General features: G+C 45.8%; 2 protein-coding genes across 3 annotated transcripts; both read left to right on the forward strand.

The window, feature by feature from the left end:
• On the forward strand, positions 1 to 7,847 carry LOC138995707 (acidic mammalian chitinase). Its single transcript, XM_070396345.1, has 11 exons — positions 1 to 76; positions 1,769 to 1,798; positions 2,335 to 2,536; positions 3,792 to 3,848; positions 4,549 to 4,714; positions 5,016 to 5,140; positions 5,317 to 5,440; positions 5,736 to 5,921; positions 6,387 to 6,506; positions 6,619 to 6,760; positions 7,501 to 7,847. Exons 1-11 carry the CDS (start codon positions 52 to 54, stop codon positions 7,746 to 7,748), a joined length of 1,425 nt encoding a protein of 474 aa, XP_070252446.1. The 5' UTR covers positions 1 to 51; the 3' UTR covers positions 7,749 to 7,847.
• Positions 7,848 to 14,089: 6,242 nt separating this feature from the next.
• Positions 14,090 to 19,347, forward strand: CIMAP3 (ciliary microtubule associated protein 3). Of its 2 annotated transcripts, XM_070396517.1 has the most exons (6): positions 14,090 to 14,168; positions 14,391 to 14,533; positions 15,138 to 15,233; positions 16,316 to 16,446; positions 17,158 to 17,275; positions 19,104 to 19,347. In XM_070396517.1, the coding sequence occupies exons 1-6, from the start codon at positions 14,150 to 14,152 to the stop codon at positions 19,326 to 19,328; spliced, it is 732 nt and encodes a 243-aa protein (XP_070252618.1). In that variant the 5' UTR covers positions 14,090 to 14,149; the 3' UTR covers positions 19,329 to 19,347. The 2 variants fall into 2 exon arrangements, with proteins under 2 accessions (XP_070252618.1, XP_070252619.1); XM_070396518.1 differs by lacking the exon at positions 15,138 to 15,233.
• Positions 19,348 to 19,534: the final 187 nt, after the last annotated feature.

The raw sequence follows: 19,534 nt of genomic DNA on the forward strand, positions 1-19,534 counted from the left end.
ACGGCATAAAAGGCCAATCTGGGCCCTGCTAGACCAGTACCGACAGCAGCCATGGCAAAGCTTCTTCTCCTCACAGGTGGGTTTGCAATCAGAGATCGCGCCTGTTCTGCCTCCGCTGATAGCTCTTTTCTCTCTGGATCTGGCAGGTGGGAAGCAGTCTTCACGTTACACCTCAATTCTTTTCCGTTCTTCGTTCATCATTTCAAATTTCCCAGAGAATCCTGACATAGACAAGCCAGCCTACCTCTTGTTCTCTTAATTGATTCTGGTAACATTTCCACCTTCATTAATCCCATGGACCTAAAAGAAAGGCTGTTGTCTTCCAGTGTTTGTCTCGCTCTCTCATTTCTGGCTGGGTCGTTCCTTTCCTCCATTCATCTTCCTGCACCCCCTCTTTTTAATTGATATTATTTCTATGTATATGCTTGTGTCTTTGGTCTAGCTTTCAGGAGGGAAAAATCAGTAGGAACTGAGACAGTTACACAAGCTATCTTTCTCTAATGTTTTCAGAATTATTTCTCTTTTTAAAAAAAAACATATTTTATTGATTTTTTACAGAGAGGAAGGGAGAGGGATAGAGAGTTAGAAACATCGATGAGAGAGAAACATTGATCAGCTGCCTCCTGCACACTCCCTACTGGGGATGTGCCCGCAACCAAGGTACATGCTCTTGACCAGAATCGAACCTGGGACCCTTGAGTCCACAGGCTGAGGCTCTATCCACTGAGCCAAACCAGTTAGGGCAGAATTATTTCTATTTTATCCCCTAGATTCCTACTGAGCTGCTGATGTATTATAAAAAATGTCACTGTTAGAGCTTGACCAGCATGGCTTGGTTGTTGAGCATTGACCTATGAACCAGGAGGTCATGGTTCGATTCCCAGGCAGGGCACATGCCCAGGTTTCGGGCTTGATCCCCAGTGTGGGGCATGCAGGAGGCAGCTGATCAATGATTCTCATAACTGATGTTTCTATCCCTCTCACTTCCTCTCTGAAATCAATAAAAAATATATATTTAAAAAATGTTACTGTTACAAATTCAATCATTCAAAGTGGTAGATTCAGTAAAGTGTTTAGAACCAAGTTACATCCATAGTTTATTAGTTGCTCTCAAGCTGTGACATATATATATATATATATATATATATATATATATATATATAAGTTTCAGAACCTTTTCTAAATGAAACCTCTAGCTCAATTTATAAAACAATCATATTGCAAGTACTTTGATAGAAGCCTGGGAGAGGGATCTGGAGTCTGGCCTCAGTTTCTCATTCTCTTCTGCAATAAGGGCTCCTAAAAGTTGGTTCAAAAAAAAAATTCCCAGGCTCCAGGAGATACTGAATTCACTGCTTCGGAGAATGCCTTGTCTGTGGAAGGCTGTACTCATCCTAGTTCAGGGGGGTGAAGTGTATATGTACGTGTAGTCACTCAACAGTGTGAATTTCAGGTAATTACCATCAACAGATCTTCCATAGATGGTAGACTTGAACTCTGCCTTCAGTGACAGTTATCTGACATGGAAGGTGGACGAAGAGAGAGCCGTAGCCATTTCTGACTGAGAGGAGGGAAGGGTAGATCTATTAGTGATTTCACTGAGAAGACTGCTCTTTGGCATGACCCCTAAGTGCCTCTTGGGCTGTAACAACCTCTGACAAATAGGACGGCACCCAAGTCCTCAGAATTAGATTCTACAGGATAGACGACCGGTCCAGAGTACATGTTTTTGTTTTTATTTTTTATTTTTTTTTCCTCTCTCTCTAAGGTCTGGCCCTTCTGGTGAATGCTCAGCTAGGTAAGTCCTGGATTTTATCTTTGGCATAATCTTTTCCTGCCATAAACCTCAAAATCTCATCAATTATTCCTATTGCAATTATCTGCTAATATATGTGATTTTTAAATATTCCAATACTTTTTTCAAAAGTATATCTAGAGATAAGCCATACTAGGAAAGAGAGCTACAATCTACTTCATAGACAGTGGGTTTGACATTGGGAAAATCTAGGGTTTAGGATTGGCTGCCATGTTGCCTTCGTCAGCATGACCACCTAACAGTTAGAAACGGGTATTCACTGGGCTTCATAGGACTCCTGGGCATCTTTTCTTCAGTGGTTCCCATGTTTATACAAGATCTCAATATAAATTCGTCGAAGTTAAAAATAGCCAACCCCCAGTCGCCCACTAGTTCCCAGTCAGAATCCTTGAACTCATCTGCGAGAATGCTCACACACAGGGACGGGGCATCTGAGGCAAAGGGAGGGAAACAAGACCCGTGGCACGTTTCAGTAGCGTCCCAACCAGGCCATTGTCCTCACTCCTTACTGCCCACAGGTTCTGCCTACCAGCTGATATGCTACTTCACCAACTGGGCCCAGTACCGGCCAGGCCTGGGGCGCTTCACGCCCGATGACATCGACCCCTGCCTCTGTACTCACCTGATCTACGCCTTCGCCGGGATGCGCAACAACGAGATCACCACCATCGAATGGAATGACGTGACCCTCTACCAGGCTTTCAATGGCCTGAAAAACAAGTAAGAGAAGGGGGAAATATCTCATTGAGTATCTCTCAGTTTAGTACTTCCCAAACATGATGTGCAAACAAATCATCTGGGGTCTTTCTAAAATGCAGCTCCGATTCAGCGAGTCCGGGCTGGGGACCAAGATTCTGCATTTCCAATAAGCTCCCTGATGCTTCTGGCCCAGGAGCCACACTTTAAGGAGCAGGAATGTAGATAACACAGCACATCGCCTGCTCTAGCAGGTATTCGAAACATATCAGTTGCGTTTCTTCCTTTCGTTGTCCATCTTTTTTAAGACCCAGGAAACTGCAAGCCGTCTCAGCTACTTTCAGATCAGGAGGCAGAGGATATAAACGGTTAGACATCGTCAAACCCAAGAGAACAGAAGAGTTTGCTGTATTTGAATGGAGTTCTAGTTTGTGTAAAAAAACAAATCAAACAAATGAAAACCCTACTGTCTTGTCATTCCTGATTTGTTCGGTGTAGTGATATGTAGGAGAAGCAGCACTCCATTCAGAGTAGCACTGTCCTGGGTGCAGCTGCTCCAGGGAAGTTCTGGTCCCTAAGAGGAGATGAACCCTTTGGATCGGTGTTTCTGGAAATGTGGTCCATTTGACTACTTGTCTGGAAATCACCTGGGGCACTTGATAAAAATGCCAACGCTTACTCCAGTCCAACTGCTGCAGAATCTCTGGCAGAGGGGCCGTAAACATGGCATTTCCATGGTGCCCTCCCACTCTGACCCTTGCACTTTATTCTTCCATAAACTGATGTTTGAGAATTACTATTCCAGAGAAGGTGTGCAATTCTAAGCCACATAGAAGCTGAGAAAGTAACCATGCTCAAGCCACATTTACCATTTCATCTGATGGAATTGAATATGAGCATATTATGCTGACAGGTGGATAGATAAATACTAGTAGGTAGGTAGATAGATAGATAGATAGATAGATATAGCTATAGATATTGATATAAATAGCTACATATAGATATATATTTCAAAAATGTCGCCAATTCATACTTTTTTTTAGACAACCCATTCCCATAATTTAGTTTTCCCCAAAGAGCCCTGAGTAAATTGATGATGATCACAACACAACGAATTATTACAAAGAAAGTGTTCAGGAGTGGAGGAAAGTTGTTTTGCAATATAGCACGTCAAGGCAAGGTCAAGGTATAAGACGGGGCCCAATACCAAAGCAATGTTAGTTTCAAGAGAGAGGCTCATGGGTTTTGAAGTTTCTCTTTTCTATCCTTCGCTTTACAGGAACAGCCAGCTGAAAACGCTCCTGGCCATCGGCGGCTGGAACTTTGGAACTGCCCCGTGAGTCCCTATGGGAGAGGCCGGGGCTTATTTGCTATTGAAAACACGGTAGCCTAGTGTGACCCGTGTCCCTTCAGACCTCACAGTCTAAGACAGGGTATTAAGGATGCACAACAAACAAATATGCCGCTTAAATAAATTACTACACCAGAGCCTCAATAATAAATAGGATGCGATTGGTTTTAGACATTTAAATGTGGGTGGGAATTCTGGCATCCTATTCATCAAGGTTTAGTTAATGGGATTGCAAAACAATCTCTTCTTAAAGACTTCCAAGAGCACAGCCCCGGAGAAAAGTGTTGGAGCAATTTTCTCTATTTACCTTCTGGGGGAAGGGAAGGGAAAGGCATGCAAATGAATGAGACTTGGCTGAGGGCAAATGTGCTTGGGGGACTATTTGGAGAGCGATCACAGTGAGCTGTGAGCATGAGCAGAGGGAGGCAGGTGTCCAAGGCAACCAGCGCAACTTGGCAGAAAGGTCAGAGTTGGATCAATAAAATAGAGGCAACACTGAGGTACCATGGCTGGGCACAGCAGTGATTACACTGTAAGGACAGGAGAAAACCAGGAACGTACTTTCATTTGGGCTGTGGATCCTGGTGAAGAGCTTTGAGGCAAAAATATGGGAGTTTGATATTACGACAAGGTGTTGGGACCACAGAGGCAAGCCCTCAACCTGCCCCCTTGGGGTCTCCCGTAGTTTCACTGCCATGGTGTCCACTCCTGAGAACCGCCAGACTTTCATCGCCTCGGTCGTCAGGTTCCTGCGCCAGTATGGCTTTGACGGGCTGGACTTTGACTGGGAGTATCCTGGCTCCCGGGGAAGCCCGCCTCAGGACAAGCACCTCTTCACTGTCCTGGTGCAGGTGAGCTGTGTTCCATGTCATTTTTTAATTCAAATTTCATTTTTAAATTCCAGTTTGCATTCGATATCATTTGGTATTAGTTTCTGGAGAGCACACAACCCATTGCATGTGCAAGATCACTGAGGCCGTACAGAAAACCTAGCTCCCTGCAACCTCAGTGGGAGAGGAAGGACCTGGATGCCTAGTGCCGTGAGAATGCTGAAGGAGGAAAGATGGACGATTGATTAAATTTAATTCACAGAATAGTCATGAACGTCAACTTAGAGTTCACGTTCATAGACGTTCTCCTACTCTTGCACAGGAAATGCGTGAAGCTTTTGAGCAGGAGGCCAAGCAGGTCAACAAGCCCAGGCTGATGGTCACTGCCGCAGTCGCTGGTGGCATCTCCAACATCCAGGCTGGCTATGAGATCCCCCAGCTGTCCCAGTGAGTGACCACTTGTCCCCAGCTCCTCTGTGTCACTCGTGTAAGAGACGCCCATCCTTAGTCTGTCTTGCTGTTCAGGGACCTTGTTGAGGAGGCTTTGGGAGGGGTATCTTTGCCTGCAGAGGTGTGGGAGATGACCATCAGAGATGATTTTACCTGCTTTACCTGGACTACAGGTACCTGGACTTCATCCATGTCATGACCTATGACCTCCATGGCTCCTGGGATGGCTACACTGGAGAGAACAGCCCCCTGTACAAATACCCAACCGACACTGGCAGCAACGCCTACCTCAATGTGGTGAGTCCCTACACAGACATATATACAGACCAGAGATGGTGTCCTAAGTCACATGGGGATTTGGGGACAAACAAACAGAGATTCTACAATTGTCTTACTTGTTATAACTGTCCCCTTAAGTGGCTAATCAAATCTCTTCAACTATAATTCCACCAAAATGTGTTTTAAAAATACTAACAAATCCTCTGTCATTAAGATCAAACAAACAATTTTCCTGCTAGAACAGGGGTCTAATATAACCAAGCCCCGGGCCATCAGCCTGGTGGGGCCTCTTTCTGACCTGCTGCCATTGCAGGATTACATCATGAACTACTGGAAGGACAACGGGGCCCCAGCTGAGAAGCTCATCGTTGGATTCCCAACCTATGGACACACCTACATCCTGAGCAACCCCTCCAACCATGGGATCGGGGCTCCGATCACTGGCCCTGGCCCTGCTGGGCCCTACACCAGGCAGTCTGGGTTCTGGGGTTACTATGAGGTATGCTCCTAGCAATCTGAGAGAGACAGGGAAAGGCCATAGGTTTAACAATACAAACAATCCAACACATCTTGGCTCACTTATGTAGTTGGGGCTAAAAGTGGATGCTCCTGGCTATTTATAAGGAAGGCAAGATGAGCACTCATGTTGCACATTAGACTGGATTCCAAATACAGAGAGAGTAGGAAAAAGAGATACCATCAGCGAGATTACATCAGTGAACAGACACTGCTCACTGCCTGCCAAGGCATTCTTTGATTTAAGAGCTTCTCCCACATTGAAAATAAATGACCCACATGGGACAAAGATTTAGAATCATAAATGAAGTGAGAAATTTGCTGAGAGAGCTCTATCCTTTTCAAGTATCTTTCATGTATCTCTTCTCTATTTCCCTCCCCCATGCCCTTTACACCTGCTACATGGACATTTTGCCCACCTCTTGACCTCTTCCTTACCTCCTCTTAGATCTGTCCCTTCCTGAAGAATGGTGCCACTGAAGTGTGGGAGGCTGCTCAGGATGTCCCCTACGCTTACAAAGGCAATGAGTGGCTTGGCTATGACAACACCAAGAGCTTCAAAATCAAGGTGGACTGTGTTCTATGGATTGTTGTTGCCTCTTTGTTCCCATCTGTAGCCCTGGAGCCCCAGGCTGGCCTTGACGTCTGCACTTCATTGGCTATCTCTGTAATTACCACAGGCTGACTGGCTGAAGAAGAACAACTTTGGAGGCGCCATGGTCTGGGCCATCGATCTGGATGACTTCACGGGCACTTTCTGCAACCAGGGCAAATTCCCCCTGACCACCACCCTGAAGGACGCCCTGGGCCTGCAGAGTGGAAGTGAGTGACAGCAGGAGAATGTTCAGGGATCTACAAATGCTCCTTCTCCAACTCAAAAGATAGTTCTCACATCTGCCCAACCCCATTGACCAGGGGGCATTTTCCCATTTCATTTCCCTGCTTTTGAGAGATAGGTGCTAAAGTCTTTCCCTGCCCTTGAACTTCCATGTCAGAAATGTCATGCTCTTATGGGAAACCAAGCCTACCTGGGTGGGTTTTCCAGGTCTGCTGAGTCTTAAAGGTATAGCAAAACCTCAAGAAATTAGGCTGACCTTATAACATAAACATTTACTTCTCTATGATCCCTTCATTAAAAGTGTCTTTCAGCCCCTCTGGGGAGATTTAACAGGAAAGCGGTAGTAGTGCTCACATATTTCTAATCTGGAATTCAGGAAAATTATCAACTCCCTGAACTTTTCCCAGATTTTCTCTTAGAGCTTATTTGCTCAGGGCTTATACTCAGACTCTAGACAAGTATTTTTCACATTTGGGCGCTCAGTACATTTGTTTTAATGATTTTGATATCGTCAGGGAAGGGCGAACTTAATAAACTTAGAAACCAGGCTGGCTTAAAATGACAGCTTTCCCTACTGAGTGTGGAGCTATCCCATGACCCTTTCAGCTGTAGGGATCCAGAGCTAACTGGATCCAGGCCTCACCCCCAAGACTACTAGTCTCTGCACCTCTAGGCAAAGCTGGGAGCTCCTACCAGTCACTAGTCTGCTCTTGTGTCTTTCCAGGTTGCACCACCCCCTCTGAGCCCATTACACCAACAACTCTTCCTCCCAGCACTGGGAGCGGGAGCGGAAGTGGAAGCGGAACCGGAAGTGGGGGCACTGGCTTCTGTGCTGACAAAGCCGATGGCCTCTACCCTGTGGCAGACAACCCGAATGCCTTCTGGCACTGCCTGAATGGAATCACGTACCAGCAGAACTGCCAGGCCGGGCTTGTCTTTGACCCCAGCTGTTCTTGCTGCAACTGGCCATAAACCTGACCAGTCTCCAATCCCTAGGGTTCTGAACAGTCGTCTTTCTTTATCTTGCTTCTAACTGGAGTTCTGCAATAAAATCCATCCGTCAAAACACAAGTGGCCTTGGTGTAGGTGATTTGGGTGGAAACCTCTCTAGATGTGAAAATGCAGGCTGTGCAAAATGGAGTGGAGGGGTGGAAGCGAGTGCGTGAGGACGTGGTGGAGATGACCACACAGTGCTCTATCTGCCTGCGTTTGTCGGCATGAAGGCTGGAGGCTGTCAGATGGAAAGGTTTGAAGGTTTGGTGCTGGGATGGGATGTGGACATGACGAAGATCGGTCTGTCACCTAGTGACTGTCCTCAGGAAAGAGCCAAAGTGATTCCGTGAGATTAGAGGGCACAGGCCTGCTTGGCTCACTCAGAGAGCAGAAGACCAGGGTATTCTCTTCACGTCTCCTAGGTCCCCAAGCTAGTCCAGCACCTCCTGGATTGGCAGCTTTGGGAAGACCTATGCAGTGGACTCCTTTTGGGGTGTCTGCCCAGCCCATGGGCCAGCAGTGTCCCTTTCTCAGGAGATTGCCCCCCTCCTTGAACCCATAGTGGTGGTCACCAGCCACTGTGCTTGCACCGCATCATGTCCTCCCCTGGCTTAGCTGGTTGACTGGGGTGGACATCAGACTCCACAGGGCCAATCAGATGATTACCTCTTGGAATATGCAACAGGGAACAAGGACTGGTTGTTGGTTCCTGAGAGTGTCTGTGCCTGTAATGTGTCAGCTCTGGAGCTGTAGTGAGAGACTGAGAATGGAAAGTTGCCCTGGACACAGAGCAGGAACACTAACGGGGAACTACAGAGGAAAGGCACCATGGAGAAAGAACATTTAGCAGTGTCTTTCCAACTGGATTTTAGCTCCTTCCTGAGGCCCAAACGCATTTCTGCCTGTGGACTCTGTGGAACACCCCTATAACTACATGGTAAATTCTTTGCTGCTTAAGACGGCTCAAGTTTCTTTCTTTTACTTGCAACTAGGTCAAACTCTGTTTTAACTGTTTTTCGTGTATTTACTCATTTAATTCTCCCAGCAACCTTGTGAGGAATATACTAGTAATATGAATTCCAGGAGACTGAGGCACAGAGGAATTAGGTGGCCTGCCCAACACCACACAGCTAATCAGGTGCAGAGCCAGATCCAAAGACAAGCCAGCTGGTTCCAAAGTGTCTGCATTTTACTGCCTCCTTTGGCACAGACCTCCATGTCCTCGTGGTGGAAGGCAGCATTCTAGTAGTGATGAGGCACACACTCGCAGTCTTCTGGGTAATGACCATTCATGAGCTCACAGCATTTACAGATATTTCCTTTTCTCCTTCTTCTTCTTCTTCTTCTTCTTATTATTATTATTATTATTATTATTGGGTAATCCTCACCTGAGGATATTTTTCCATTAATTTTTTAGGGATAGTGGAAGAGAGAGGGAGAGGCAGAAAGGGACTGATGTGAAAGAAACACATCAATTGGTTGCCTCCTGCATGCAACTCAACCAGGGCCCAGGCTTGGGAAAAGCCTGCAATTAAGGTACATGCCCTTGGCCAGAATGGAATCCGGAACCCTTTGATCCGCAGGCCAACACTCTATCCACTGAGCCAACTTGGCTAGGGCCTTACTGATTATTATGTGCCAGCTTATGTTCTAGATACTAAAGACAGTGGTCAAGTTTGCATTTTAGTGTAAGTGAGCTGGGAAACCATTAGAAGGGCATAGCAGGGATGGGAGGGAGGGGGTGATGACAATTCAACATTGATAAAGGGGCGCTGGAATATTGTCACAGAACATAGGGGAAAAATGCTCACTATGATTGCAGCCAGTGTATCGACTTCTGAGCCCTCACGTGACATGTCTTGGAGGTTGAAGACATAAAAATGGGAGACTGGGTCCTCAATGAGTAGGTGAAGGCAAGAGTCAGTAAAACTGGGTATTGTTATAAATGTAATTACCCTTCTAGCCAAAGAATGGCAAGGCCTGGAGAAAAATTCACCTCTATGAAGACATGGATTACTGTTCAGTGCTCTTTTCCCACTGCCTAAAGCAGTGCCTGACATATTACAAGAGTTTAAAAGGTACTTGTTAAATGAATAAATCAAAGAAGGCAGAAAGGGAGATAGGAGCTAACAAGCTTCTAGCTAACAATATCCATAGTGTTACGGGTGAGGAAACTGAGATATTGGGTGGAAAACTTGCCCAAGATCATGTAGTTAATAATTAGCAGAGCTGCGTTTCAATGTGAGGCCTTCCCGGCTCTCTTTACACCACAATGTGCTGGTTCCAAGAGAGTCATGTCACAAAGACCTGAAAGGGGACTTCGAAGGTGGGGCTATTGCTTAGCAGCCAGTTTAGGTTCTAGCCTTCATTTTCTTGGTTGAAGTCCACTTATGAGAGTAGTGACTCATGGCGCTTATGCATAAGAACAAATGGACTTTAGAAAATATCTTTCAGAAGGAGGTCTTGTCCAGAGATTCTTCTTGGAATTCTTCCAAGACCTCGCTACCCAGGCTGCCTAAGAAAAAAAAGAAGAAAAAGATGATCACCCATCCATTACTTTGGAACTTCAATGATCAAATCTCGAACACCACCAGTACGTCATGAAAACTCATTCTTTCAATGTTGGTGCCTAACTGGAAAGAGGTGGGGTATGCACAGGATTCCATCAGGACCCTGATCTGGGTTGGGGGTGGGGAAGTGTTCCTCTCACCAAGTCCATGAGCTTTGACACGGGGTGGCACCCACCCAGATGCAAGGGCACTGGTTTTTTAATTTGTAGGAAGGTACCTTTGGAGTTAGCTGTAGCCCTGGGCATGGAGGTGATGGATTGGAAGTGCATTGGACATTTGTTAAATTCCAATTATAGGTCAGTGCCTTGCTGTGCAAGATTTGTCCCATGGTGTCTCCTAAATTCCATGGCAGCCTTAAGAGGCATGAATGGTTAGAGCCGTTTTATAGATGAACCAAGGCTCAGGGAGATTGGGTAACTTCCACAAGGTCACGTTGCTAGTAAACAACTGACTAGTAGGCCCTATTGGGAACCAGTTCTGAGTGGCTTCAAAGCCTGTGTTCATTCTTCTCGCCCGGAAGAGAGTGGCTGGTATTTAAGAAAGACTGGAAGGTGGGACTGAGAAAGTTTATTTTCCTCTCTTCCAAACTGGATACATCCGTCCTCTGGCAGAACTGGGTCATGGGTTCTCAATCCTATTCAGACCCAAGTCCTGCTTTGAGTAACAAATTATTTGTAACATTTTGAAACATTATTTTGCAATTATTTTATCCTAAAATCAAATTCATGGGTAACATTACCTACCACATATAATTTCAAAAACAACATAATGCCATAATTTTAATGTAAAGGAGAAAAAATAATTCTTAATAAAATAACATATAAAAGCTCAGATATGACTAAGTTTTTTGTATGTTTTTTATTGACTTTAGAGAGAGAGAGGAAGGGAGAGAGAGAAAGGGATAGGATAGAAACATCAATGATGAGAGAGAATCATTGACTGGCTGCCTCCTGCACATGTCCCCACTGGGGATGGAGCCCACAACCCAGGCACCTGCCCTGACCGGAACCGAACTGTGACCTCCTGGTTCCTGGTCTGACACTCAACCACTGAGCCACATCGGCCAAACAGATTTGACTACTTTAGAAGACAATGAAGTAGTCGGACTCTTGCACCATATAATGACTAATGAATAAGTATAGAATTAAGAGAGAAGGTTAGATGCCATTTCATAGAAGCAGTGTAGGAAAATAAAAGAGCAGAATTGTGGCTCAGTGGTTGAGCGTTGAGCTATGAAGCAGGAGGTCACAGCTCAATTCCCAGTCAGGGCACGTGCCCAGGTTGCAGGCTCGGTCCCTAGTGGAGGGCATGCAGGAGGCAGCAGATCAATGATTCTCTCTCATCATTGTTTGTATCTCTCTTCCTTCCTCTCTGAAATCAATAAAAAATATTTAAAAATAAATAAATAAAAGCAGAATTACAAATGGACACCTTTATCCCTAGGGTTTATTTCTTTAAGGTCCCAACTACAAGCCCAAGCTGTTTTCCAGTTCTCCCTCCTCCAGGGTCAGCCTAATTTTTGCCCCCCAGCTTTCAGAGACTGTTCAAAGTTCTGCTCAAGTCTTCTGCTGTGCAGCCAGCTTTTTCATTAGCAAATATTCAAAGGGAAGAGCAGCACCAACTGTTGGGTTCAACACTGTGGGCTTCCCCTCTGTCTGGGAGCTTGGGTCTGCATGTTTTTTCTTTTTTCTTTTTTAAATGTATTTCTTTATTGATTTCAGAGATGAAGAGAGAAGGAGAGAGAGATAGAAACATCAATGATGAGAGAGAATCATTGATCGGCTGCCTCCTGCACACCCCCTACTGGGGATCGAGCCCACAACCCAGGCATGTGCCCTTGGCTGGAATCAAACCTGGGACCCTTCAGTCCACAGGCTGAAGCTCTATCCACTGAGCCAAGCCGGCTAGGGTGCATGTTTTTTCTTGCTTGGTATATCTCTGATGTCTTCAAATATTTTATTTAGTCTAGCTTTTTTATCTCTTCTCAGCCAGAGGATTAGTTGGAAGCACCCCAAATTGCCAACGAGGAAACAGGTTGTCATATGTTCAAAGTCCTTTGTAAGACATGTTTCATGTCACTAAAAGTAAAAAAAAATATAAATAAACACGAATTTCAAATACATTGTGGGTACCTACAATATTAATTTTACCTGAAATATGAATAAAAGTGAACGTTATCGAGCAATGCCAAGATTTCTTTACATTTCCTTTACCATCAGTATTACTACAATTTGAGTAGACAGAATGCTTGGAGGAAATGATACAATAACTTTGAGATGGAATCTTTGTATCTCATAATGACCTTCTCCTATCTTACTGGGCCGTCTGCATTATTTCTTATTGACAAAACAGTTTTGATGCTATATGTCAAGTACAGCCAATTATTTGCAGAAATGCGCAGCAGTGTCCAGCAGGACACTGAATGTTAGGTAGGACATGAGACTGGGCACGGCCAGGTGTCCAGCCTCCCTGGCCCATCGAGCAGGGGCATCCCTCCAAAAATTTTCAACAAGTCAAATGCTCCACGAATGTCCCCAATATCCTCCAGGGCTCAGTATCACTTTTTTGGAAACCCTACATTAGATTTGTAAAACCATCCTCGCATACAATACTAGCCCAGTAAGTGTGGACTCCAGGGTCATCCTTAGGGGCCAAAGGGTGTATGGGCCACGCATTCTGTTGCCTCCTACACCTGACAATTCCTAAAGCCATCCTAAAAGCAAGTTAGTGATCATATGCAGGTGAAAGCAAGTTAGTGATCATACCCAGGACAAAGGTAAAGAACTCAACACACACCCTGGTCCTTCTTGGCTGAGGATGGGAGGGAGTGCTGCTGAGCTGGCTGGAGAGAGTCTTCAGCAATAATGACCTCTTGCCACCTACCAGACCCTGGGTTGCTTTGGTTCTCTTATCTCAATCCTCTCCACGACCCCGTAAAGAAGAATTCTTATCATTCTCATTGTAGAGATGAGGAGACGGGGCCTTGGACATTTAAGTGACTGCCCACGATTTAAAAACTATTAAAACTTCTGTGATTTTGTTGCTCCTCTTAAGGCTTCCAGCCCTGTTACAACCTTGCGCTCCCTTTTGCAGCGGTTCTCAACCTGTGGGTGCCACCCCTTTGGGGGTCGAACGACCCTTTCACAGGGGTCGCCTAAGACCATCGGAAAACACACATGTATAATTACATATTTTTTTGTGATTAATCACTATGCTTTAATGATGTTCAATTTGTAACAATGAAATTGGGGGTCACCACAACATGAGGAACTGTATTAAAGGGTTGCGGCATTAGGAAGGTTGAGAACCACTGCTTTAGGGGGGACAAGGAGACCACCTGATGGGGAAAGGGCTTGAGGAACAGGAAAAAGGGGGCCTAAGAGGGGTTAATAGGGTCCCCAATTCCCCTGCTCGGGTTGCCCTGGGAGCGCACCTCCATAAGCCATCACTGCAGCGGCTGCTACTAGTCCCTGGTCCTAGCAGCCCCAATTTCCAGGCATTCTGAGCCCCAGTGTCCCCTCTCTCCTCAGCACACTCCCAGTGGCCCTTGGGCCCATCCTTCACCCCCGCAGCCCCAATAGTCACGGGTCCAGCAAAGCCATCTACCGCCAACCCAGCTGCAGAGTCCACATTCCCCTGGGCTTTGAGTCCGGGAGGAGGTTCGGTCCCGCCCTGTAGGTGGCTGGCTTCCAGGGCGGGCGCTCCCACTTGCTGCGCAGGCGCAGGCGAGCTCAGAGCAGAGGCCCGCGAGGCTAGCGTCCATTCCCTTGGCAACGCAGTACACAAATGCTAACCTAAACAAGCGTCAGGATGGGCTTCAACAGAGGGGGTGAGGAGGGTTGCGGTGAAGGGGTGTAGCGTACAGGGGAGGAAGACTGGGGGCGGCTGGGAAAGACGAAGTGGAGGAAAGGCCGTTGGGTCCCCTTCATGGACTTTAGTCTGGTTTTTGCAAGGCCCTGTCCTCTGCTCAGCCTCCCTGTGTCTCCCCGCCCCCTCTAAGGCACTCCCTTAGATCCCCCAAGTGGCTCTTCTCCTCTTTCTTGACCTTCAGGACCTGTGGTTCAGCACCCCTTCGGAACAGGAGAAGAGAAGAAGATCTTTCCTTACTTCCATCCACACAACCTTTTGGGAAACACGTTTCTCCCTCTTAGGGGAGCACCCCACAGAGGGCCTGGATGTTACACAACAGATACTGTGAGTATTCACCTTCCCTGAGGTGTGTCTCCAGTTCCCCACCTATTTAAAGATAGCCAAGTTCAGTGGAAGAAAAACTACAGAATGTGTGACCTTCAGGGTCCCCAAATGAGAAAGCGCCCTTGTTCTCTGCAGCCAGCTGTCAGGGTCAAGGTCATAGATGAAAGCACCAGTCCTCCCCCCTTCCAGCCTCCATCCAACACAAGCCCCACTCCATTCCCACCTCCAAAGACTTATGAACCAATGCCAGTTACCCACCCATTAGACCAAGCCTGGATTGTAGATGTGTTGGTAGGAGAGTTCATGAAATAATATGATCAGATACACTTGCATTAGAGCAAATCCCGCTCTGTGGTCAGAGGACTGGATTCACTGGAAGGCAAAGAAATGTCACTTACTCCGCCTTACCCAGACACATTCCCCTGCAAAGTTACCTGTTACTCATGTCCTTGTATCTATGGTCTTGAGTCGCAGAAGTCAAGAAGTCAAGAGAGAGCAACTCCTGCAGAGAAGATTCTTTCTAAGTCCATGCTGTTTTCATGATGATAACGTTCTCTGTGTTTTTCTTTCTTTGTTTGTTTTAAAAAATATATTCTACCCGAAGAGGTATGACTGGGTACACAACCTCTCCAAAATCCCGACCAGTAAAAAAGGATATATTTTGGGAGCCAGAACAGCCGTGAGGTTTAAGCCGATTAAGGTTAGAAATGGTTGCATGCACTTCAGTTTTCGTGTGATCCATGGTGTTGTATGTATTTGCATTGGGAAGCACAGGGCAGTGAGTGGGCAGTTACCTAAACAGTATGCTCTGAAATTAAAGAAATAAAGACATTTAGGCAAAAGCCATTAAGCCTATCTGAAAAGCTTGGGCTAATGCATTGGGCGTGTGTGTGTGTGTGTGTGTGTGAGAGAGAGAGAGAAAGAGAAAGAGAGAGAGAGAGAGTCTGGGAGAGTGAGAAACAATCATCAGGAGAAATGGTACCAAATTAGAGTTTCAGTGCTGACCGAGACACCTGATGTTAAAGTACTGGAAGCTTTGTTTATATGCATTGGATTATCTTGTCAGAAAAACAGCCCAGCCTGTTGTGGCTCAGTGGTTGAGCATCAATCAATTCTGAGTCAGGGCACATGCCCAGGTTTAGGGCTGAGTCCCCAGTAGAGAGTGTGCAGGAGGCAGCCGATCAAAGATTCTCTCTCATCATTGATGTTTCTATCTCTCTCTCCCTCTCTCTTCTTCTCTGAAATAAATAAAAATATATTTTAAAAAATTCCACCCTGACTGGTGTGGCTCAGTTGGTTGGAGCATCATCCAGTGCAGCAAAAGGTTGTCAGATTCCCAGTCACATACCTGGGTTCTCTCCCTCTTCGTTGCTCTTAATTCAATAAACATATTCTCCGATAAAGATTAAAAAGAAAACAAGCCCAGCCGGCGTGGCTCAGTCGTTGAACATCAACCTATGAATCATGAGGTCATGGTTCGATCCCTGGTCAGGGCACATGCCCAGGATGCAGGTTGCAGACTCAATCCCCAGTGGGGGGCGTGCAGGAGGAGGTTGATTTCTACAACCTAAGCATGATGCATTTTTAGGTAGTTGAACCACACCTATCTTGGTTTTCTACCTATCACAGACCTATTTCTGTAGCTTGAGATGGTTAAACCATAGCTGATACATAAACCAGAAGCGGATGAATCTGGGGTGTGTGTGTGTGTTTTACTTACAAGGCTTCACATGTATACCTGTGTATCATCTTCTAACATATTGATCTTTTTCTTGAACACAGGATCTGACACCTCACCCAGGCACGTACCAGACAATAAATCTTCAGGAGGGAAAACAAAAACAAAGTTTTGCTCCATTTAATGTCATGTTGCCTCGATTTATGACACACTCAAAGGACATGAGTTTTCCTGGGTATGTCTCCTCTTTTCTGGGGCACTTCAACAGAAAGCGATAGGAAAGGAAGGACAGGCACAAAACCACTCATCTTTAAGATTCAACCTCTTTTGCCTTCCAGATCTCTGGCATCAGGGAAGTGTCAATCATAGTGATTCGTTTAACAAGTATTTATAAATGTGCCAGGCAGTTCTGTGGGTTCCAGAGATGTTGCATTGAACCCATCACACAACGCTCCTGATTTCTTGGAGCTTACATTCTAGAATCCAGACAGATACGGAGCAAATAAGAAAATATCAACAGTAAGAAGGAGAGTGGTCATATATGTATTAGTCTGACCATGACACATTCGAGAGTTAAAGGGTTCACCTTATGAATAACTATACCAAGACAGTAGCCATAAGCCAAGACTGTCGTGAGCAAACCAAGCAGAACAGTGACCTGGCAATGGGCTATGAGGATGATAAAACAGGATGAGGATATAATGCTGAGTGATGCATTGACTGGAGGCTACTTTATCAAGGGTTGTGGACAGAGGTCTTTCTGGGAAAGTGAGTGACACCTAATTAGAAAGACATGAACAGCTGAAGGTGCTTGCACAACATTAAAAACCTGATCAGTCTGTTGCCTGTTATCAAGGAGTTAGACCTAGTTCAGGGACAGCTTACTGATGGGATTCACAAATAGTCACTAAGTCATAGACATCATGTTGCATGTTTTGATTTCTAGCCCCGACATGTACAACCCACAGATAAAGCCGCCCGCAAAAGTCACCTGGCCAATGAAATTTGGATCTCCAGACTGGGCTCAGATCCCATGTCTGCAGAAAAGGACCCTAAAAGCTGAGGTAACAACACTGGGCTTCTGTAGAATGTTATCTAGTTCTTCCATAGGGGCTCCTAACGGGGAGTCTGTGAATGAGCTTTGGAAAGTCCTGTTCCCCTGAAATTATATGCACAATTTTGTGTGTATATGCATATAGGAATTTGGGGGAAAGTTGTACAATTTTATTAGATTTTTTAAAAATATTTTTATTGATTTCAGAGAAGAAGGGAGAGAGAAACATCAATGCTGAGAGAGAATCATTGATTGGCTGCCTCCTGCATACCCCTTACTGGGGATCAAGCCTGCAATCCAGGCATGTGCCCTTGACCAGAATTGAACCTGGGACTCTTCAGCTACAGGCTAACGCTCTATCCACTGAGCCAAACCAGCTAGGGCAATTTTATTAAAAATTTTTTTAAAGATGTGCATGTCTGCACAAAAGTTCCAGTGAATCTTATTTAATCCTCAATTTGTGGTAGGTACAGGAGAATTATCCTGTAAAATAAAAGGCTAATATGCAAATCAACCGAACGGTGGAACAACCGGTCGCTGACAATCAGGGGGCAGACGCTCAATGCAGGAGCTGCCCCCTGGTGGTCAGTGTGCTCCCACAGGGGGAGCATCACTCAGCCAGAAGCCCTGAGCGGGGCTCATAGCTGACAAGCGCAGTGGTGGTAGTCTCTTCCGCCTCCACAGCAGCACTAAGGATGTCTGACTGACGTTAGTCCCATGGAGAGTGGGCCTAAGCCATCAGTCAGACATCTCCTGAGGGATCCTGGACTGCAAGAGGGTGCAGGCCGGGCTGAGGGACCCCCCTCCCCGAGTGCACAAATGTTATGCACCAGGCCTCTAATCTGTGTATGATAGAGGAGGAAATTGAGACTCAGACAGATTAAGTGATTTGTGCAGGCCACACATGAATCTAGAGCTAGATCCATCTAGAGAATGATGGAAAAAACCCTGCTCTTTCCATCATGTCACTTGAGTATTAGATCATCAGGGGGTTGTAGAGCATTCTGTAAGAGCATGGATTCTGGGGACAACTGCCTGGGTTCAAATCCTAGCTCCAGTAGTTACTTGATGTATGATCTTGGACAAGTCCCCTACTTTTTCTAAGCCTCAGTTTTCATATCTTTAAAATGAGTATAATAAACTGATAAGATTGTAAAGATTGAGATAAGGTAGAAAAGCATTTAACACAGTACCTATAACATAATAAACGCTCAATACATGTTAGCTACCATAATTCCAAAGGTGCCTTTATTTCTTAGTGGAATTTTGGATAAATTTCACAAATACTTATTACATGCCTGATTAGTATAATTGTGCTAGGGCCTTTAGGTCACATTCAAGAATTGAACATATGATCTTTGTTTTCAAGAAGTTTACCAGTTAACTCTTAGAGATTTACCAACTAAAAAAAAAAAAAAATTCTCGACATGATAGACACCAAAGTAAGATGATGAAGAGTCACTGTACATACAAAAGTTGAGAGAATCAGCCCTGGCTGGAGTGGCTCAGTTGGTTGGGCATCGTCCCGCGCACTGAAAGGTTGCCGATTCGATTCCTGATCAGGGCACATGCCTGGGTTGCGGGCTCAGTCACTCTTATATTGATGTTTCTTTCTGTCTCTCCCTCTCCCTTCCGCGCGCTCTCTCTCTCTCTCTCTCTCTCTCTCTCAAATAAATAAATAAATAATTGAGAGGATGACTGAGGCTAGATGACTGTGGGGTGGGGGCTAGCTAGGCTACCACAGCTGCCATGGGCAGCTCTATCTTGCACAGCCAGGAGGACCAGAGACAAAGGGCTCTCCTCCGCGTTTGATCTGAGACAACATTCTCTCCTTGCAGCTGCCCAGCGACAAGGACTTCAGAAGACAGCGGAACCGTATGGCCTACTTGAGCCTGTTCTACGGTTCAGAAGCTGGGTCTTCCTTCACCTGCTCCTCCAGACCACAGCATCTCCCCAATGGAGGACCGAGCTACTCCTCTCCCTCTGCACTGTGTGGCCTACTACTCAGCCAGCCTGAGGCCCAGGGAGGGGCAAGGAGCCCTAAGTACCCCGTGAGAGCATAAAGGCCAGTTTGGTGTTGTATTTCGGCCCTCACAGCAACTATTTGAAATGCGAAGGTTTCTTTTTTCTCTCTCCAACATTCTGAAGTTGGGGATTGGTCTGGTTCATGTTCTTTTCCAGAATGGAGAGAGGAAAGCGCTGGAGTAGAGTGCTGGGAGGGGGCATGACCTCGGGTGGAGGCCTCCCATAGATCCCACCCCGGCTTCCG

Source organism: Myotis yumanensis, unplaced genomic scaffold (assembly GCF_028538775.1).
Source record: "Myotis yumanensis isolate MYYU_CA2020_CCGP unplaced genomic scaffold, mMyoYum1.0.hap1 SCAF_17, whole genome shotgun sequence".
NCBI lineage: Eukaryota > Metazoa > Chordata > Mammalia > Chiroptera > Vespertilionidae > Myotis > Myotis yumanensis.

Excerpts from the sequence above, each read along its gene's own strand:
- LOC138995707 (XM_070396345.1), top strand. The coding sequence starts at position 52 with ATGGCAAAGCTTCTTCTCCTCACAG. Across the intron at positions 3,849-4,548 it reads TGGAACTTTGGAACTGCCCC|TTTCACTGCCATGGTGTCCA; the intron begins GTGAGTCCCTAT and ends GGTCTCCCGTAG. Across the intron at positions 4,715-5,015 it reads TCTTCACTGTCCTGGTGCAG|GAAATGCGTGAAGCTTTTGA; the intron begins GTGAGCTGTGTT and ends ACTCTTGCACAG.
- CIMAP3 (XM_070396517.1), top strand. Across the intron at positions 14,534-15,137 it reads GATGTTACACAACAGATACT|AGGTATGACTGGGTACACAA; the intron begins GTGAGTATTCAC and ends TTCTACCCGAAG. Across the intron at positions 17,276-19,103 it reads AAAGGACCCTAAAAGCTGAG|CTGCCCAGCGACAAGGACTT; the intron begins GTAACAACACTG and ends CTCTCCTTGCAG.